Consider the following 16,658-nt stretch of genomic DNA (forward strand, 5'->3'; position numbering starts at 1 on the left):
AAAGCACTTCTTATCCAAGAAGGATTAACCTTAAATTCAAACCTTGGCTTCAGTTCGACTGGCCGGCATAACTGAAGTTCTTTTTGGTGTGTGTAAGTCTTAGATCTTAATCTCGATGACGACATGGCTGGTATAAAACCCCACAGATTGGGGTACACCATCTTGTTGGTTGCTAACACCACAACAGGTGATCAGCAAGACAAGACATTAGAAGCCAACCACAAGACAGAGAAAAAGCGACCAACAGGTAAAGGCAAAAGCATAACTATGGCAACAAACAACTGGCAAGGCAAATATTTTAGAATAATTCGATGACTGAAATGGAAATAATATGTTGCCTTCTTTATTTGTATATTCTTCAGATACTTTCTCAGAAATGGCAGAAAGCTGGGGAAGTGCTGCTTATGCAGCCAGGCGACAAAACCAAGATACAACGAGAGAATCTTCCTTTACCTTCACCAACAGCAATAACACCAAAGGTGAGAGTGCAACTACATCTACCTTGATTGAAACTTCCAATTCATATATTTTATTTTATTTAAATCATGAGGTTATGTTAACTGTATTTAGTAATATTTTTATGGAAGTTATATACAACATAGATGGCATAAGTAAAATTTCACTTTATAGGTATAATTTGAATGAATTAATATAATTTATGTAATTTGCATTACTTTTGCATTTGAATTGATCATCTAAAAAGCATGTAGATCATCTAACCAGGCACCTGCACCTGTCATTTTCTCCTTCTTAGAAAAATAATTTTGTCTGTTTGATCTCAGATCCCTTTGAGGGCCCCAACTACCACATTGCTCCAAGATGGGTGTACAATGTTTCAACACTTTGGATGATCATAGTGGTCATCCTCTCAGTCTTCACCAATGGCCTGGTACTGGTGGCCACTGCAAAATTCAAGAAGCTCCAACACCCTCTGAACTGGATCTTGGTCAACCTTGCTATTGCTGACATTGGAGAAACACTTTTGGCAAGCACCATCAGCGTTTGCAACCAGTTTTTTGGCTACTTCATTCTGGGACATCCAATGTGTGTCTTTGAGGGATACACTGTCTCCACTTGCGGTAAGATGCAGTTTTACATGGACTATACTATTATCTAATATTTAACAAGAAAATTATACATTTCTACACGGTGCTGAGAAATAGTAATTGTCAGATGCTAGAACACCGTAGCATAGTGACAGTAATCAGAATTTCTCTTTTGTCTAATTTACAGTATATGTATATATTATGCAGGAATTGCTGCTCTGTGGTCCCTGGCTGTCATCTCTTGGGAGAGATGGGTGGTGGTGTGCAAGCCCTTTGGAAGTGTCAAGTTTGATGCCAAATGGGCCATGGGAGGCATTATCTTCTCCTGGGTCTGGTCTGCTTTCTGGTGTGCCCCCCCCATCTTTGGCTGGAGCAGGTGTGGATTTCTCTTCTTATTTCACTGAGGATTCAAGTTCAAAAGAATAAATTATTTAACACATTTCTTTATTTCTCTCCCTCCACCAGGTACTGGCCTCACGGCCTGAAGACTTCCTGCGGACCTGATGTGTTCGGAGGCAATGAGGATCCTGGAGTCAAGTCCTACATGATCACTCTCATGATTACATGCTGCTTCTTCCCCCTGTTCGTTATCATCTTCTGCTACGTTTTCGTGTGGCTAGCCATTCGTGCTGTAAGTTATATTTTAAATATACCATACTGTAGCAAGCAACGATGTTGTTAAATACAGTAATGGTCAAGTGTACCTTTTGAAAAGGCATATTAAAAGGTTAAATCTAACCATTTGATATTCCTTCTGAATGACCACAGGTTGCTGCGCAACAGAAAGACTCTGAGTCAACACAGAAGGCCGAGAAGGAAGTGTCCAGGATGGTTGTTGTCATGATTATAGCTTACTGTGTATGCTGGGGACCTTATACCTGCTTTGCCTGCTTTGCTGCAGCTAACCCTGGGTATGCTTTCCACCCTCTGGCAGCCGCAATTCCTGCCTACTTTGCCAAGAGCGCCACCATCTACAATCCAGTTATATATGTCTTCATGAACAAACAGGTAAGTTTAAACAGGATTCTCAGACACTGTTTTCTAAATCTTACTGATTTCATGTAACAAAGCTCTAACAATACTACTTTTTCTAAATGTTTCACAATTGCCTTTCTTGTGAAGTACTTTTTCTTTTAAAGCATCGGCTGACAATGTGTTCGTTCAATTTCGAGATAGACATATAATTTGAAAGTCTTATATTTAATTATTCCTCTCTCTCCAGTTCCGTACTTGCATCATGCAGCTCTTTGGAAAGGCAGAAGATGATGGCACTGAAGTGTCTACATCAAAAACAGAGGTTTCCTCTGTGGCACCTGCATAAACCCCAGACAACATTGTACCTCTTGGAAACAAATCGTGAACGTTCTGAGGAGATTTTCCAAATGGGACTTTTCAAATGTACAGTACATCCTCTTGTTTTTCTTAAACAAACATTCTCCCACAACTTTTCAGGAGATTATTAAGCTTTACCTCATACAGGTGCAATGTGTGTAAAAACGTTACCCACAAAACTAAATTGCTATGAACCAGCTTTTTTAATCCATGGTCTTTGATTAAACAGGCAGAGAATTGTGTGGTAATTGATATGCATATTATAGCTATTTGAGTGGTACATTATGGGAATATGTATATACTACTACTATCAATGTCTGTCCAAGTGGCAAGAAAAAGTCGGCGTCTTGTAATGCATTCCCTTCACTCTGCAGTGGCTAAACTAGACAGCTTCACAGCTAAGGAAAACTAAAATTAACTGCCAATGGAAATCTGATCATCTCAAAATGATGTGAACAATGTATGGTTTGAAAACCCCTTACTTTTAAAGTAATTTATGAGGTAAACATTTTGTATCCCTCTTGCAAATAAAAAAACAAAAAATAATAATACTAGTAAATAGATAATTGTGTATACAATGTATTTAACAATGTTTTTTTCTGATTAAAATACATTTCATGCATGCAGCAAAATGAAAATACCCTCTGGTCTCACTTTCTATGTTTATTCACTGCTACCTGTTATCAATGATTGTTTAAAGACCAAACTCACATGCCACACCCAATATGAACTGTCTGGTAAAGCGGATAGGATAGAGGTTCACCCCAATCAGCCTAAAGGATCGAAGTGATTCACTTTCCTCATGATTGGTTTGTATTTACATGAGGTGTAATGCATGTATATGAGAGGCGAAGTCAAGTGCAGGAGAGCGGAGTATAAAAAACAGGCGCACTTTAATACCGGTTACCAAATGACAGCACATAACGCATACAAGTGCCAAAAACACGGTCTAAAACAAAAGTGCAACGCCTGACAATCATCCACAAAACAATCACTCACAAATACAACATGGGGAACAGAGTGTTAAATAATAAACAAGTGATTGGTGAGTGAAGCCAAGTGTCATAAGACAAAGACAGAACAAATGGAAAATGAAAAGTGGATCGGTGGTGCCTAGAAAGCCGGGGACGTCGACCACCGAACGCCGCCCGAACAAGGAGAGGGAACGACTTCAGCGGAAGTCGTGATAGTACCTCCCACTTTGACACACGGTTCCAGCAGCGTGCCAACACCGACCTCGGGGACGACCCGGAGGACGAGGCACAGGGTGATCCGGATGGAGACGGTGGAAATCCTGCAGCAACGAAGGGTCCAGGACATCCTCCACCGGCACCAAGCATCTCTCCTCCGGACCGTACCCCTCCAACTCCACGAGGTACTGAAGGCCCCTCGCCCGACGCCTCGAATCCAGGATGGCTTGAACAGCATACACCGGGGCCCCCTCGATGTCCAGAGGGGGCGGAGGAACCTCCCGCACCTCAGATTCCTGGAGTGGACCAGCCACCACCGGCCTGAGGAGACACACATGCAACGAGGGATTAATGCGATAATCTGGGGGAAGCTGTAAGCTATAGCACACCTCATTCAGTCTCCTCATGACTTTAAATGGTCCCACAAACCGCGGACCCGGCTTCCGGCAGGGCAGGCGGGGGGGGGGGCAGGTTTCGGGTCAAGAGCCAAACCCTGTCCCCCGGCCTCGCTGCGGTGGCGGTTGGCGCTCGCTTTTTGCCACCTCACGGCCCAGTGTAGGTGCACATGGGCGGCGTCCCAGGTCTCCTCCGAGAGCTTGAACCACTCTTCCACCGCAGGAGCCTCGATCTGGCTCTGATGCCACGGTGCCAGAACCGGCTGATACCCCAGTACGCACGGGAAAGGAGAGAAGTTAGTGGAGCAGTGGCGGAGTGAGGTTTGGGCCATCTCTGTCCAGGGGATGAACGTCGCCCACTCCCCCGACCGGTCCTGGCAATATGACCTCAGAAACCTACCCAACATCCTGATTTACTCTCTCCACCTGCCCGTTACGGGGTGAAAACCTGAGGTAAGGCTGCCCGAGACCCCCAGACGTTCCATAAACGTTCTCCAGACCCTGGATGTGAACTGGGGACCCCGATCAGAGACTATATCCCCAGGCAACCCGTAGTGCCGGAAGACGTGAGAGAACAGGGCCTCCGCAGTCTGTAGGGCCGTAGGGAGACTGGGGAGGGAGGAGACGTCAGGACTTAGAAAACCGATCCACAACTACCAGGATTGTGGTGTTGCCCTGTGAGGGAGGAAGATCCGCCAGGAAGTCATTTACATTACATTTAAGTCATTTAGCAGACGCTCTTATCCAGAGCGACTTACAAATTGGTGCATTCACCTTATGACATCCAGTGGGACAGTCACTTAACAATAGTGCATCTAAAACTTAGGGGGGGTGGGGTGAGAGGGATTACTTATCCTATCCTAGGTATTCCTTAAAGAGGTGGGGTTTCAGGTGTCTCCGGAAGGTGGTGATTGACTCCGCTGTCCTGGCGTCGTGAGGGAGTTTGTTCCACCATTGGGGGGCCAGGGCAGCGAACAGTTTTGACTGGGCTGAGCGGGAGCTGTACTTCCTCAGTGGTAGGGAGGCGAGCAGGCCAGAGGTGGATGAACGCAGTGCCCTTGTTTGGGTGTAGGGCCTGATCAGAGCCTGGAGGTACTGAGGTGCCGTTCCCCTCACAGCTCCGTAGGCAAGCACCATGATCTTGTAGCGGATGCGAGCCCTTCAACTGGAAGCCAGTGGAGAGAACGGAGGAGCGGGGTGACGTGAGAGAACTTGGGAAGGTTGAACACCAGACGGGCTGCGATAGCGTTCTGGATGAGTTGAAGGGGTTTAATGGCACAGGCAGGGAGCCCAGCCAACAGCGAGTTGCAGTAATCCAGACGGGAGATGACAAGTGCCTGGATTAGGACCTGCGCCGCTTCCTGTGTGAGGCAGGGGGGAGGGAATGTCCAAACAGGGTACTCTGCGGATGTTGTAGAGCATGAACCTACAGGAACGGGCCACCGCCTTGATGTTGGTTGAGAACGACAGGGTGTTGTCCAGGATCACGCCAAGGTTCTTGGCGCTCTGGGAGGAGGACACAATGGAGTTGTCAACCGTGATGGCGAGATCATGGAACGGGCAGTCCTTCCCCGGGAGGAAGAGCAGCTCCGTCTTGCCGAGGTTCAGCTTGAGGTGGTGATCCGTCATCCACACTGATATGTCTGCCAGACATGCAGAGATGCGATTCGTCACCTGGTCATCAGAAGGGGGAAAGGAGAAGATTAATTGTGTGTCGTCTGCATAGCAATGATAAGAGAGACCATGTGAGGTTATGACAGAGCCAAGTGACTTGGTGTATAGCGAGAATAGGAGAGGGCCAAGAACAGAGCCCTGGGGGACACCAGTGGTGAGAGCGCGTGGTGAGGAGACAGATTCTCGCCACGCCACCTGGTAGGAGCGACCTGTCAGGTAGGACGCAATCCAAGCGTGGGCCGCGCCGGAGATGCCCAACTCGGAGAGGGTGGAGAGGAGGATCTGATGGTTCACAGTATCGAAGGCAGCCGATAGATCTAGAAGGATGAGAGCAGAGGAGAGAGAGTTATCCAGGATCACGCAGGTTCTTGAGCGCTCTGGGAGGAGGACACAATGGAGTTGTCCCAGCGAGATCAAGCCGGGCAGCGGGAGGAAGAGCAGCTTAGCAGCAGTGCGGAGCGCCTCCGTGATACAGAGGAGAGCAGTCTCAGTTGAATGACTAGTCTTGAAACCTGATTGATTTGGATCAAGAAGGTCATTGAGAGAGAGATAGCGGGAGAGCTGGCCAAGGACGGCACGTTCAAGAGTTTTGGAGAGAAAAGAAAGAAGGGATACTGGTCTGTAATTGTTGACATCGGAGGGATCGAGTGTAGGTTTTTTCAGAAGGGGTGCAACTCTCGCTCTCTTGAAGACGGAAGGGACGTAGCCAGCGGTCAGGGATGAGTTGATGAGCGAGGTGAGGTAAGGGAGAAGGTCTCCGGAAATGGTCTGGAGAAGAGAGGAGGGGATAGGGTCAAGCGGGCAGGTTGTTGGGCGGCCGGCCGTCACAAGACGCGAGATTTCATCTGGAGAGAGAGGGGAGAAAGAGGTCAGAGCACAGGGTAGGGCAGTGTGAGCAGAACCAGCGGTGTCGTTTGACTTAGCAAACGAGGATCGGATGTCGTCGACCTTCTTTTCAAAATGGTTGACGAAGTCATCTGCAGAGAGGGAGGAGGGGGGGGGGGCGGAGGATTCAGGAGGGAGGAGAAGGTGGCAAAGAGCTTCCTAGGGTTAGAGGCAGATGCTTGGAATTTAGCGTGGTAGAAAGTGGCTTTAGCAGCAGAGACAGAGGAGGAAAATGTAGAGAGGAGGGAGTGAAAGGATGCCAGGTCCGCAGGGAGGCGAGTTTTCCTCCATTTCCGCTTGGCTGCCCGGAGCCCTGTTCTGTGAGCTCGCAATGAGTCATCGAGCCACGGAGCGGGAGGGAGGACCGAGCCGGCCTGGAGGATAGGGGACATAGAGAGTCAAGGGATGCAGAGAGGGAGGAGAGGAGGGTTGAGGAGGCAGAATCAGGAGATAGGTGGGAGAAGGTTTGAGCGGAGGGAAGAGATGATAGGATGGAAGAGGAGAGAGTAGCGGGGGGAGAGAGAGCGAAGGTTGGGACGGCGCGATACCATCCGAGTAGGGGCAGTGTGGGAGGTGTTGGATGAGAGCGAGAGGGAAAAGGATACAAGGCAGTGGTCGGAGACTTGGAGGGGAGTTGCAATGAGGTTAGTGGAAGAACAGCATCTAGTAAAGATGAGGTCGAGCGTATTGCCTGCCTTGTGAGTAGGGGGGAAGGTGAGAGGGTGAGGTCAAAAGAGGAGAGGAGTGGAAAGAAGGAGGCAGAGAGGAAAGAGTCAAAGGTAGACGTGGGGAGGTTAAAGTCGCCCAGAACTGTGAGAGGTGAGCCGTCCTCAGGAAAGGAGCTTATCAAGGCATCAAGCTCATTGATGAACTCTCCGAGGGAACCTGGAGGGCGATAAATGATAAGGATGTTAAGCTTGAAAGGGCTAGTAACTGTGACAGCATGGAATTCAAAGGAGGCGATAGACAGATGGGTAAGGGGAGAAAGAGAGAATGACCACTTGGGAGAGATGAGGATCCCGGTGCCACCACCCCGCTGACCAGACGCTCTCGGGGTGTGCGAGAGAACACGTGGGCGGACGAAGAGAGAGCAGTAGGAGTAGCAGTGTTGTCTGTGGTGATCCATGTTTCCGTCAGTGCCAAGAAGTCGAGGGACTGGAGGGAGGCATAGGCTGAGATGAACTCTGCCTTGTTGACCGCAGATTGGCAGTTCCAGAGGCTACCGGAGACCTGGAACTCCACGTGGGTCGTGCGCGCTGGGACCACCAGAGTAGGGTGGCCGCGGCCACGCGGTGAGGAGCGTTTGTATGGTCTGTGCAGAGAGGAGAGAACAGGGATAAACAGACACATAGTTGACAGGCTACAGAAGAGGCTACGCTAATGCAAAGGAGATTGGAATGACAAGTGGACTACACGTCTCGAATGTTCAGAAAGTTAAGCTACGTAGCAAGAATCTTATTGACTAAAATTATTAAAATGATACAGTACTGCTGAAGTAGGCCAGCTGGCAGTGGGTGCGTTGTTGACACTACACTAATCAAGTCGTTCCGTTGAGTGTAATAGTTTCTGCAGTGTTGCTATTCGGGGGCTAGCAGGCTAGCTAGCAGTGTTGTTTACGTTACGTTGCGTTAAAAGAACGACAATAGATGGCTAGCGAACCTAGAAAATCGCTCTAGACTACACAATTATCTTTGATACAAAGATGGCTATGTAGCTAGCTAAGTAGCTAGCTACGATCAAACAAATCAAACCGTTGTACTGTAATGAAATGAAGTGAAAATGTGATACTACCTGTGAATGCGACCGGGTAGTTGAGTTCTATACAGAAGACGTTGGCTAGCGTTGGCTAGCTAGCAGAGTCTCCTACGTTAAGGACGACAAATAGCTGGCTAGCTAACCTCGGTAAATTAAGATAATCACTCTAAGACTACACACTCTAAACCTAAACAACACAATTATCTTGGATACGATGATACGAAGACAGCAAAGACAGCTATGTAGCTAGCTAACACTAAACTAAACTAATCAAGTCGTTCAGTTGAGTGTAATAGTTTCTCCAGTGCAGCTAATCAGTGGACGTTAGCTAGCTGGCTAGTGAAGACTACGTTAGGACGGCGAAATACGATAATTACGCAATTATCTTTGATACAAAGACGGCTATGTAGCTAGCTGAGAAGAAATTGCTAAGATAAGACAAATCAAACCGTTGTGATATAATGAAATATAATGAAAAAGTTATACTACCCGTGGGAGCGAAGTTCAGATGCGACCACTCGCTCCAACCGGAACCGGAAGTCCACCGACAGGTGCGACCACGGCCGTTGTGGAACGGGTAGGGGTTGTAATTTCCCTCTGGGCAGGTGCCTGGGAGCCTTGCTCTGGGCACACACTGCGCAGGAGGAAACATAAACCCTCACGTCCTTGGCCAAGGTGGGCCACCAGTACTTCCCACTAAGGCAAGGCATGTCCGACTGATGCCAGGATGACCAGAGGAGAGTGACGTATGGGCCCAATAGGACAAACGGTTGCGGACAGCAGATGGAACGTACCGGCGCCCAGCTGGACACTGGGGGGAAGTGGGCTCTGTGTGTAACGCCCACTTGATGTCCGTGTCCAGCTCCCACACCACCGGTGCCACCATGCAAGAAGTATGGGAATGTGGTCCATGGACCGCTCTACTGTGTCATACATCCGGGACAGTACGTCTGCCTTAGCGTTCTGGGAACCTGGTCTGTAGGATAGAGTGAAAACTAAACGGGTAAAGAACATAGCCCACCTTGCCTGGCGAGGGTTCAGTCTCCTCGCCGCCTGGATGTACTCCAGATTGCGGAGGTCAGTCCAGATGTGAAAAGGGTGTATAGCCCCCTCAAGCCAATGTCTCCACGCCTTCAGAGCCTTGACAACAGCCAACATCTCCCGGTCCCCCACATCATAGTTTCGCTCTGCCGGGCCGAGCTTCTTCGAAAAGAAAGCACAGGGGCAGAGCTTTGGTGGCGTGTCTGAGCGCTGAGAGAGCACGGCTCCTATCCCAGCCTCGGATTTGTCCACCTCCACTATGAACGCCAAAGAGGGATCCGGATGAGCCAGCACGGGAGCCGAGGTAAACAGAGCCTTCAGGTGACCAAAAGCCCTGTCCGCCTCAGCCGACCACTGCAGCCGCACTGGTCCCCCCTTCAGCAGTGAGGTAATGGGAGCTGCTACTTGACCAAAACCCCGGATAAACCTCCGGTGGTAGTTGGCAAACCCCAGAAACCGCTGCACTTCCACCATGGTGGGAGTCGGCCAATTACGCACTGCTGAAATGCGGTCACTCTCCTTCTCCACCCCTGACGTGGAAATGCAATACCCTAAGAAGGAGACGGACTGTTGGAAGAACAGACATTTTTCAGCCTTGACAAACAGGTCATGCTCCAACAGTCTACCAAGCACCCTGCGCACCAGGGACACATGCTCGGCGCGTGTAGCGGAGTATATCAGAATGTCGTCGATATACACCACTACACCCTGCCCATGCAGGTCCTGGACAATCTCGTCAACAAAGGCCTGGAAGACTGATTGAGCATTCATCAACCTGTACGGCATGACGAGGTACTTATAGTGCCCTGAGGTGGTATTAAATGCCGTCTTCCACTCGTCCCCCTCCCGGATACGTACCAGGTTGTAAGCGCTACTGAGATCCAATTTTGTGAAGAAGCGCGCCCCGTGCATTGACTCGATCACACTGGTGATGAGAGGCAGCGGGTAGCTGTACCTCACAGTGATCTGATTGATCTCCCGATAGTCAATACACAGGCGCAGACCGCCATCCTTCTTCACAAAAAAAGAAACTCGAGGAGGCAGGGGAAGTGGAGGGCCGAATGTATCCCTGCCCCAGGGATTTGGAGACATATGTTTCCATAGCCACCGTCTCAACCTGTGACAGAGGATACACGTGACTCCTGGGAAGTGCTGCGTCTACCAGGAGATTTATCGCACAATCCCCCCCGTCGATGAGGTGGTCCCTAAACTATGAGCAAATGAACAGTCATTAAAATTCCCAGCTGCGACTGAATCTACTAGCGCCTTATGCTGAGAATGTGGGGAAAACACATGCATGTTAAAGAAACACATGCATGTGAGCAGCAGGGGGCTCTGGGTGAGCCTGTTGACGACTCACCTGGGGTGACACGATACTGCCCTGCCTGCTGCCTCGACTCCGTTAGGAACCCTCCCCAGCACCGACCCAGCAGTGTACCCTCTACGGCCACAGATGATGCAGGGAATGACCCCTCCTCCGGTCGCCCTAAGTGCAGCACCTCCCAGCTCCATGGGTTTCAGAGCGGAGGTGCTGGGGGATGGAACTGACAGGTCCCAATCCAGACATCCGCGGGTAGTCAGCAGGTTGTCCAGCCGGATAAACAGGTCCACCAGCTGGTCCAATGTGAGGGTGGTGTCTCGGGCAAGCTAACTCCTGACGGACATCCTCACGCAGACTGCACCTGTAGTGATCGATCGGGGGCCTGTCGTTCCATCCTTCGCTGGTGGCCAGGGTCCGGAAGTCCAAGGTGAAATCCTGCATGCTCTTTGTCCCCTGCCTCAGGTGGAAAAGTCCTGGAGTGTGCCAACGCCATATGGAGTGAGGTAGACGCGGCATGGGACCATTATGCAGAGTTCATGGGACCATTACGCAAAGTCCACTCCAGTACTTTGCCTGAGAGGCAGGAGAACTCCAGTACTTTGCCTGAGAGGCAGGAGACGAGGGTGGACACACTCTCACGCCCCAAGGAGCCGGGTGGATGGTCCCAAGGTAGAGCTCCAGCTGTAGTAGCTCTAGCTGGACCAGGTGAAAGAGGGGTAGATAGTGGGACCTGTTGTAGTGGAGCTGGTGGAGGCGCTGAAAAACCTCCTCCTCTCTCCCATAGTCTGCAGCACGCGATCCATGGCTGTGCCCAGACGTTGTAACATGGTCGTGTTCTGCTGAACGCGCTCCTCCACTGCAACTGGGAGGGCGTCTGTTCCTGCTGACTCCCTTCTTGAGGTGATTGATTCTGTACTGCGTGTATATGGGAGGCGAAGTCAAGTGCAGGAGAGCGGAGTATAATAAACAGGCACACTTTAATACCGGTTACCAAATGACAGAAAATAATGTATACAAGTGTCAAAAACATGGTCTAAAACAAAAGTGCAATGCCTGACAATTATCCACGTAACAAATAACAATCATTCACAAATACAACATAGGGAACAGAGGGTTAAATAATAAACAAGTAATTGGTGAGTGAAGTCAGGTGTGATAAGACAAAGACAGAACAAATGGAAAATGAAAAGTGGATCCGCGGTGGCTAGACAGCCGGTGACATCGAGGTGACATCGACCGCCGAACGCCGACTGAACAAGGAGAGGGACTGACTTCAGTGGAAGTTGTGACATGAGGAAATGCTAGAATATAGAATGAAGTAAATTAAATCAACGTCTGATTCTCTCCTCAAAGTATACTTCCCTGTTTACTCTTTTGTAGTAAAACTATTTTAATTGTCAAAATGTGTTTTCTTTATGTACAAGTAATTAGAATCATTTTTAAGTCAACTATTTCATTTTTTAAGCATGACGAGGATAAGCAATTTCACCTGACTGCTGAGTAACATGACCCCAAAAGCACTTCACATCCAAGAAGGATTAACCTTAAATTCAAACATTTGATTCAGTTCTTCCGGGTCAGCATAATTTAAGTTTGTGTGTGTCTGACCATTTCTGATTTAGATTAATCTTGATGACAACATGGCTGGTATAAAACCTCACAGATTGGGGTACACCATCTTGTTGGTTGCTAACACCACAACAGGTGAAGAGCAAGAAAAGACAAGAGACGCCAAACCGCAAGATAGAGAAAAGGTGTCCAACAGGTAAAGGCAAAATAATATAATAATGTGGTAACAAACAACTGGCAAGGCAAATATTTTAGAACAATTCAATGTCTGAAATGGAAATAATATGTTGTCTTCTTGATTTGCATAATCTGCAGAGGATTGGAGAAGTGCTGCTTTTGCAGCCAGGCAATATAACCAAGAGACAATTAAATAATCTTCCTTCACCTACAACAACAGCAATAAAACCAATGGTGGGAGAGGACGAGAAACTACAGTAATGGCCAAGTGAACCTTTTGAAAAGGCATATTACAGGGTAAAATCGAACCCTTTAAAATTCCTTCCGAATGACCATACTGTAGATTGCCATGCAGCAGAAAGACTGCGTCAACACAGAAGGCACAGGAGGAAGTGTCCAGGATGGTTGTTGCCATGATTATAGTTTACTGTGTATGCTAGGGTTGCTGCCTGCAACCTGGACTCAGGGTATACGTAATATTTTAAATGAAAATTTGTGACACTCAAATGAGTATGACATGTTACATTTGGTATGGTATATATTAATTCACATATGTCAGAGTCAAGGCCCGCGGGCCACATCCGGCCCGCGAGAAGGTTTTTTACGGCCCCTGGGATGATCTTGATTTATTATTAGAACCGGCCCGCAGACCGCAGCAAGCCGGCAGCCCGCAGATCTTTTACACGCACCAATACTACATTTCCCACAATGCAACGGTGACGCACCGAGCAGTAGGCTGCTTCATTTCAATATTTATTGGCACAGCAGTTGTCAGCATCACAGTAAAATTAACTTTCAGATACCCATCAAAAATGGCAAAACGGAAGGTGGACACTGAGAACCGGGGTTTCAAACAAGGTGGGAGTCGGAGTATTTGTTCACGGAGGTAGCTGGAAAACCTGTGTGTCTTCTGTGTGGAGAAAGTGTGGCGGTACTGAAAGAGTATAATCTGAGACGACATTATGAAACGAAACACGCGGACAAAAACAAGAATATGGACATGGAACAAAGGCTACAAAAGGCAGAGGAATTAAAACGAGGCCTCAAATCTCGACAGGCTCTGTTCAAAAAAGCCAAATCACAAGGCCAGGCTGCTGTCAAGGCCAGTTTTATTTTGGCAGAAGAGATCGCTAAATCAGCCCGGCCATTTACGGAGGGGGATTTCATCAAAAACTGCATGATTAAAGTTTGTGACGAAGTTTGCCCAGAAAAAAGGCAACTCTTTTTAAATGTGAGTCTGAGCAGAAACACCATTGCCGAGAGAGTAGACCAGTTGTCCATCAATCTAAAAGAGCAGCTTGTGAAAAAGGAAAAGATTTCATTGCATATTCCTTGGCTGTGGATGAGAGCACCGACATTTCTGACATTGCCCAGTTGTCAATTTTCATCCGCGGAGTGGACTCCAGCCTAAGCGTGACAGAGGAGTTTTTGGCTTTACGTCCTATGCATGGCACAACTACGGGGCATGATTTGTATGAAGAGGTGTCAAGATGTGTAAATGAGATGGAGCTGCCTTGGGAAAAACTCGTGGGTTTGACAACCGACGGAGCACCTGCGATGTGTGGACACAGGAGCGGACTGGTGGCGAAGATACGGGAAAAGATGCAAGAGGAAAACGCGACAGGTGAGCTGACAGCTTATCATTGTATCATACACCAGGAAGCGTTGTGCGGTAAAGCCTTGAAAATGGAGCATGTAATGAGCATCATCACGCGCACAGTTAACTTTATCAGAGCCAAAGGTTTGAATCACTGCCAGTTCAAGGCATTTCTGACGGAGTTAGAAACGGAGCATGGTGATTTGCCTTATCACACAGAGGTGCGATGGCTAAGCCAGGGAAAGGTGCTTCAAAGATGTTTCGAGCTTCGTGAGGAGATTTGTCTGTTCTTGGACAGCAAAGGGAAAGACACAACACAACTCCGAGACAAAATGTTTCTGTGTGAAATGGCTTTTCTGTGTGACATTACGAGTCATCTGAATGCAATGAACTTGCAGCTGCAGGGTCGGGATCGTGTCATCTCTGATATGTACAGTACAGTGAAGGCATTTAAAACCAAACTGACTCTGTGGGAGACGCAGATGCGGAAAGAAAATTTGAGCCACTTTCCCAGCTGCCAGACCATGAAAGAGAAGCTCTCTACCAGTGCGTTCCCGAGCGCACAGTTGGCTGATAAAATAGGTATGCTTGCCGCTGACTTTCGACGCCGATTTGCTGACTTTGAAGCACAAAAAGCAGGTTGGAACTGCTCGGTAACCCATTTGCTGTTGACGTGGAAAGCTCACCACCAAACCTCCAAATGGAGTTGATTGACCTCCAATGCAATGATGCACTGAGGGCAAAATATGCGGCAGTGGGTGCTGCGGAGTTCGCCCGTTTCCTCCCGACACAATGCCCCAGCTGCGCATCCAGGCTGCTCAAACGTTGTCTATGTTTGGCAGCACATACCTGTGTGAACAACTGTTTTCTTTGATGAACTTGAACAAAACATCACACAGAAGTCGACTTACTGCTGAACACCTCCACTCAATTATGAGGATTTCCTCAGCTCAGAGCCTTACCCCGAACATTGATGAACTTGTGGAAAAGATGGGACACCACCAAGTATCACCCTCAACCTCAAACAAGTGAACATTACTGTGCAATCACATATTTAGAGTTTTTACTCAGTTCAAGTTTAAAAGTTAAAGTTTAATATTTGTTTTCACTGCATGTTACTTCTCCTTAAACAAAGTGTTGTTTTTGATTAATAGATTTTTGCACTTTATTTTATTGTATTTCAATCCAATTATATTTTAAAAATATTTCAGTTGAGTGGATGATAGAAAATTGCTATTATTGTTTTTTTCTTTGAAGTAAATTTAGCCCACTTTTGCTAAAATAGAAAATATAGGCTACTGATGGTGCCTTGAATACCGGTTTCTTTCATTTAATGTTCATGTTATGGGGATTTTTATATAAAGGAAATTTGTCTTTTGTGTCTGTTGAAAATTAAAGATTACTGACAGAGCCATAAGAAAATATTGCTTTATTTATCTGATCATATTGGAATATATTTGTTAGGTTTTCAGTAGGTTCAATTAGGTTCACTAGACTATATGCGTCATTTAAACATTTTTCAATGAACATTCGAACAGTCCGGCCCTCGGCTTGTAGCTAAATTTTTTATTTGGCCCTCCGTCCATTTGACTTTGACACCCCTGTATTAATTTGTGGATGTCCATCATCCATTTCATACATGTTACGAATTACAATTCGTATGATATGTTACGAATTACTATTTGTACAAAATGTTAACAATTTGCAATACCTGATATTGATGATATTAAGTTACAAATTCCAATTTGTTGTGGCTAATGTTAGCTAGGTAGCTAGGTGGCTAATGTTAGTTGGGCTAGGGATTAGGTGTTAAAGGGAAATTTCACCCTGGCTCTGCCACAGCATATAGTCATTACTATATTAACAACATTACGTTTTGTCCTAAACATCAAAATGATCCAAACCACAAGCTAGAAGTTGCGCATTTTCATTTCACTGTTAGAATCGGGAAGTTTTGACTTCTTGTGTTTGTCTGCTCATAGTGAACCACATATTCCGACATTCATAATGAATACAGCTACCGCCGGTAGGTAGATGGGGCGTGTCCACAAACTTGAGTGATGGTGTTGTTTACTTTGAAACGAACAACACAGTAATCGCAGAACTTCTCCAGGCAATTTTTGGGGGGAACATTTGTTTTTCACTAACGTTTGTCATCATGTCCATGTGGTGTTCTATGCCTGGCTGTGTAAATTACATGCACGACAACAAGTTATCTTTCACCGTTCTACCGACCAGAGATCTACCCCGATACCGCCAGCGGATTGCGGCTCTCAAGGATGATGCTTGTGGTGACCAAAGACTATCAGAGGGATTTTCAGGGTGAACTGATGGGTAATCCATTTGGACGACAGCTGAGAAGTGATGCGATACCATAGATTTTTTCCTTCACAACAAAACAGAAGATTTTTGATTAGAGGTAATCTAACGTTAGCTAGCTTGCTAGCCTAGCTGGACTAGGTAAATTAGCTAGCTAATGTTTCAGTCCTGTAATGAACTCTGAAAGAATTCAGCTAAATCATATAGCTAGCTATCATTTGGATACACACTGTCAATCCATTTCGCCTCTGCCATGGTAGTCACTGCTAGACTGGTAGCTAACGTTAGTTGGTTCTAAACTGGCTAGCAATCTTGCTGCCAATGTAGCGACGCTAGCCAGCTAACAGCGAGCTGACA

General features: G+C 47.2%; 1 protein-coding gene across 1 annotated transcript; it reads left to right on the plus strand.

Moving 5' to 3' along the window:
* Positions 1–125: 125 nt before the first annotated feature.
* On the plus strand, positions 126–3,018 carry LOC124004345 (red-sensitive opsin). The gene is made up of 7 exons (XM_046313177.1): positions 126–247; positions 363–479; positions 783–1,079; positions 1,254–1,422; positions 1,512–1,677; positions 1,815–2,054; positions 2,269–3,018. Exons 2-7 carry the CDS (start codon positions 377–379, stop codon positions 2,365–2,367), a joined length of 1,074 nt encoding a protein of 357 aa, XP_046169133.1. The 5' UTR covers positions 126–247; positions 363–376; the 3' UTR covers positions 2,368–3,018.
* The last annotated feature ends 13,640 nt before the right edge of the window (positions 3,019–16,658 follow it).

This window comes from Oncorhynchus gorbuscha, linkage group LG18, assembly GCF_021184085.1.
Source record: "Oncorhynchus gorbuscha isolate QuinsamMale2020 ecotype Even-year linkage group LG18, OgorEven_v1.0, whole genome shotgun sequence".
NCBI classification, from domain to species: domain Eukaryota; kingdom Metazoa; phylum Chordata; class Actinopteri; order Salmoniformes; family Salmonidae; genus Oncorhynchus; species Oncorhynchus gorbuscha.

Bases quoted from the DNA above. Each gene is read 5' to 3' on its own strand.
- LOC124004345 (XM_046313177.1), top strand. From the start codon at position 377: ATGGCAGAAAGCTGGGGAAGTGCTGCTTATGCAGCCAGGCGACAAAAC. The intron at 1,080-1,253 runs GTAAGATGCAGT...TATATTATGCAG, and splicing joins ATACACTGTCTCCACTTGCG to GAATTGCTGCTCTGTGGTCC. The intron at 1,678-1,814 runs GTAAGTTATATT...GAATGACCACAG, and splicing joins TGTGGCTAGCCATTCGTGCT to GTTGCTGCGCAACAGAAAGA.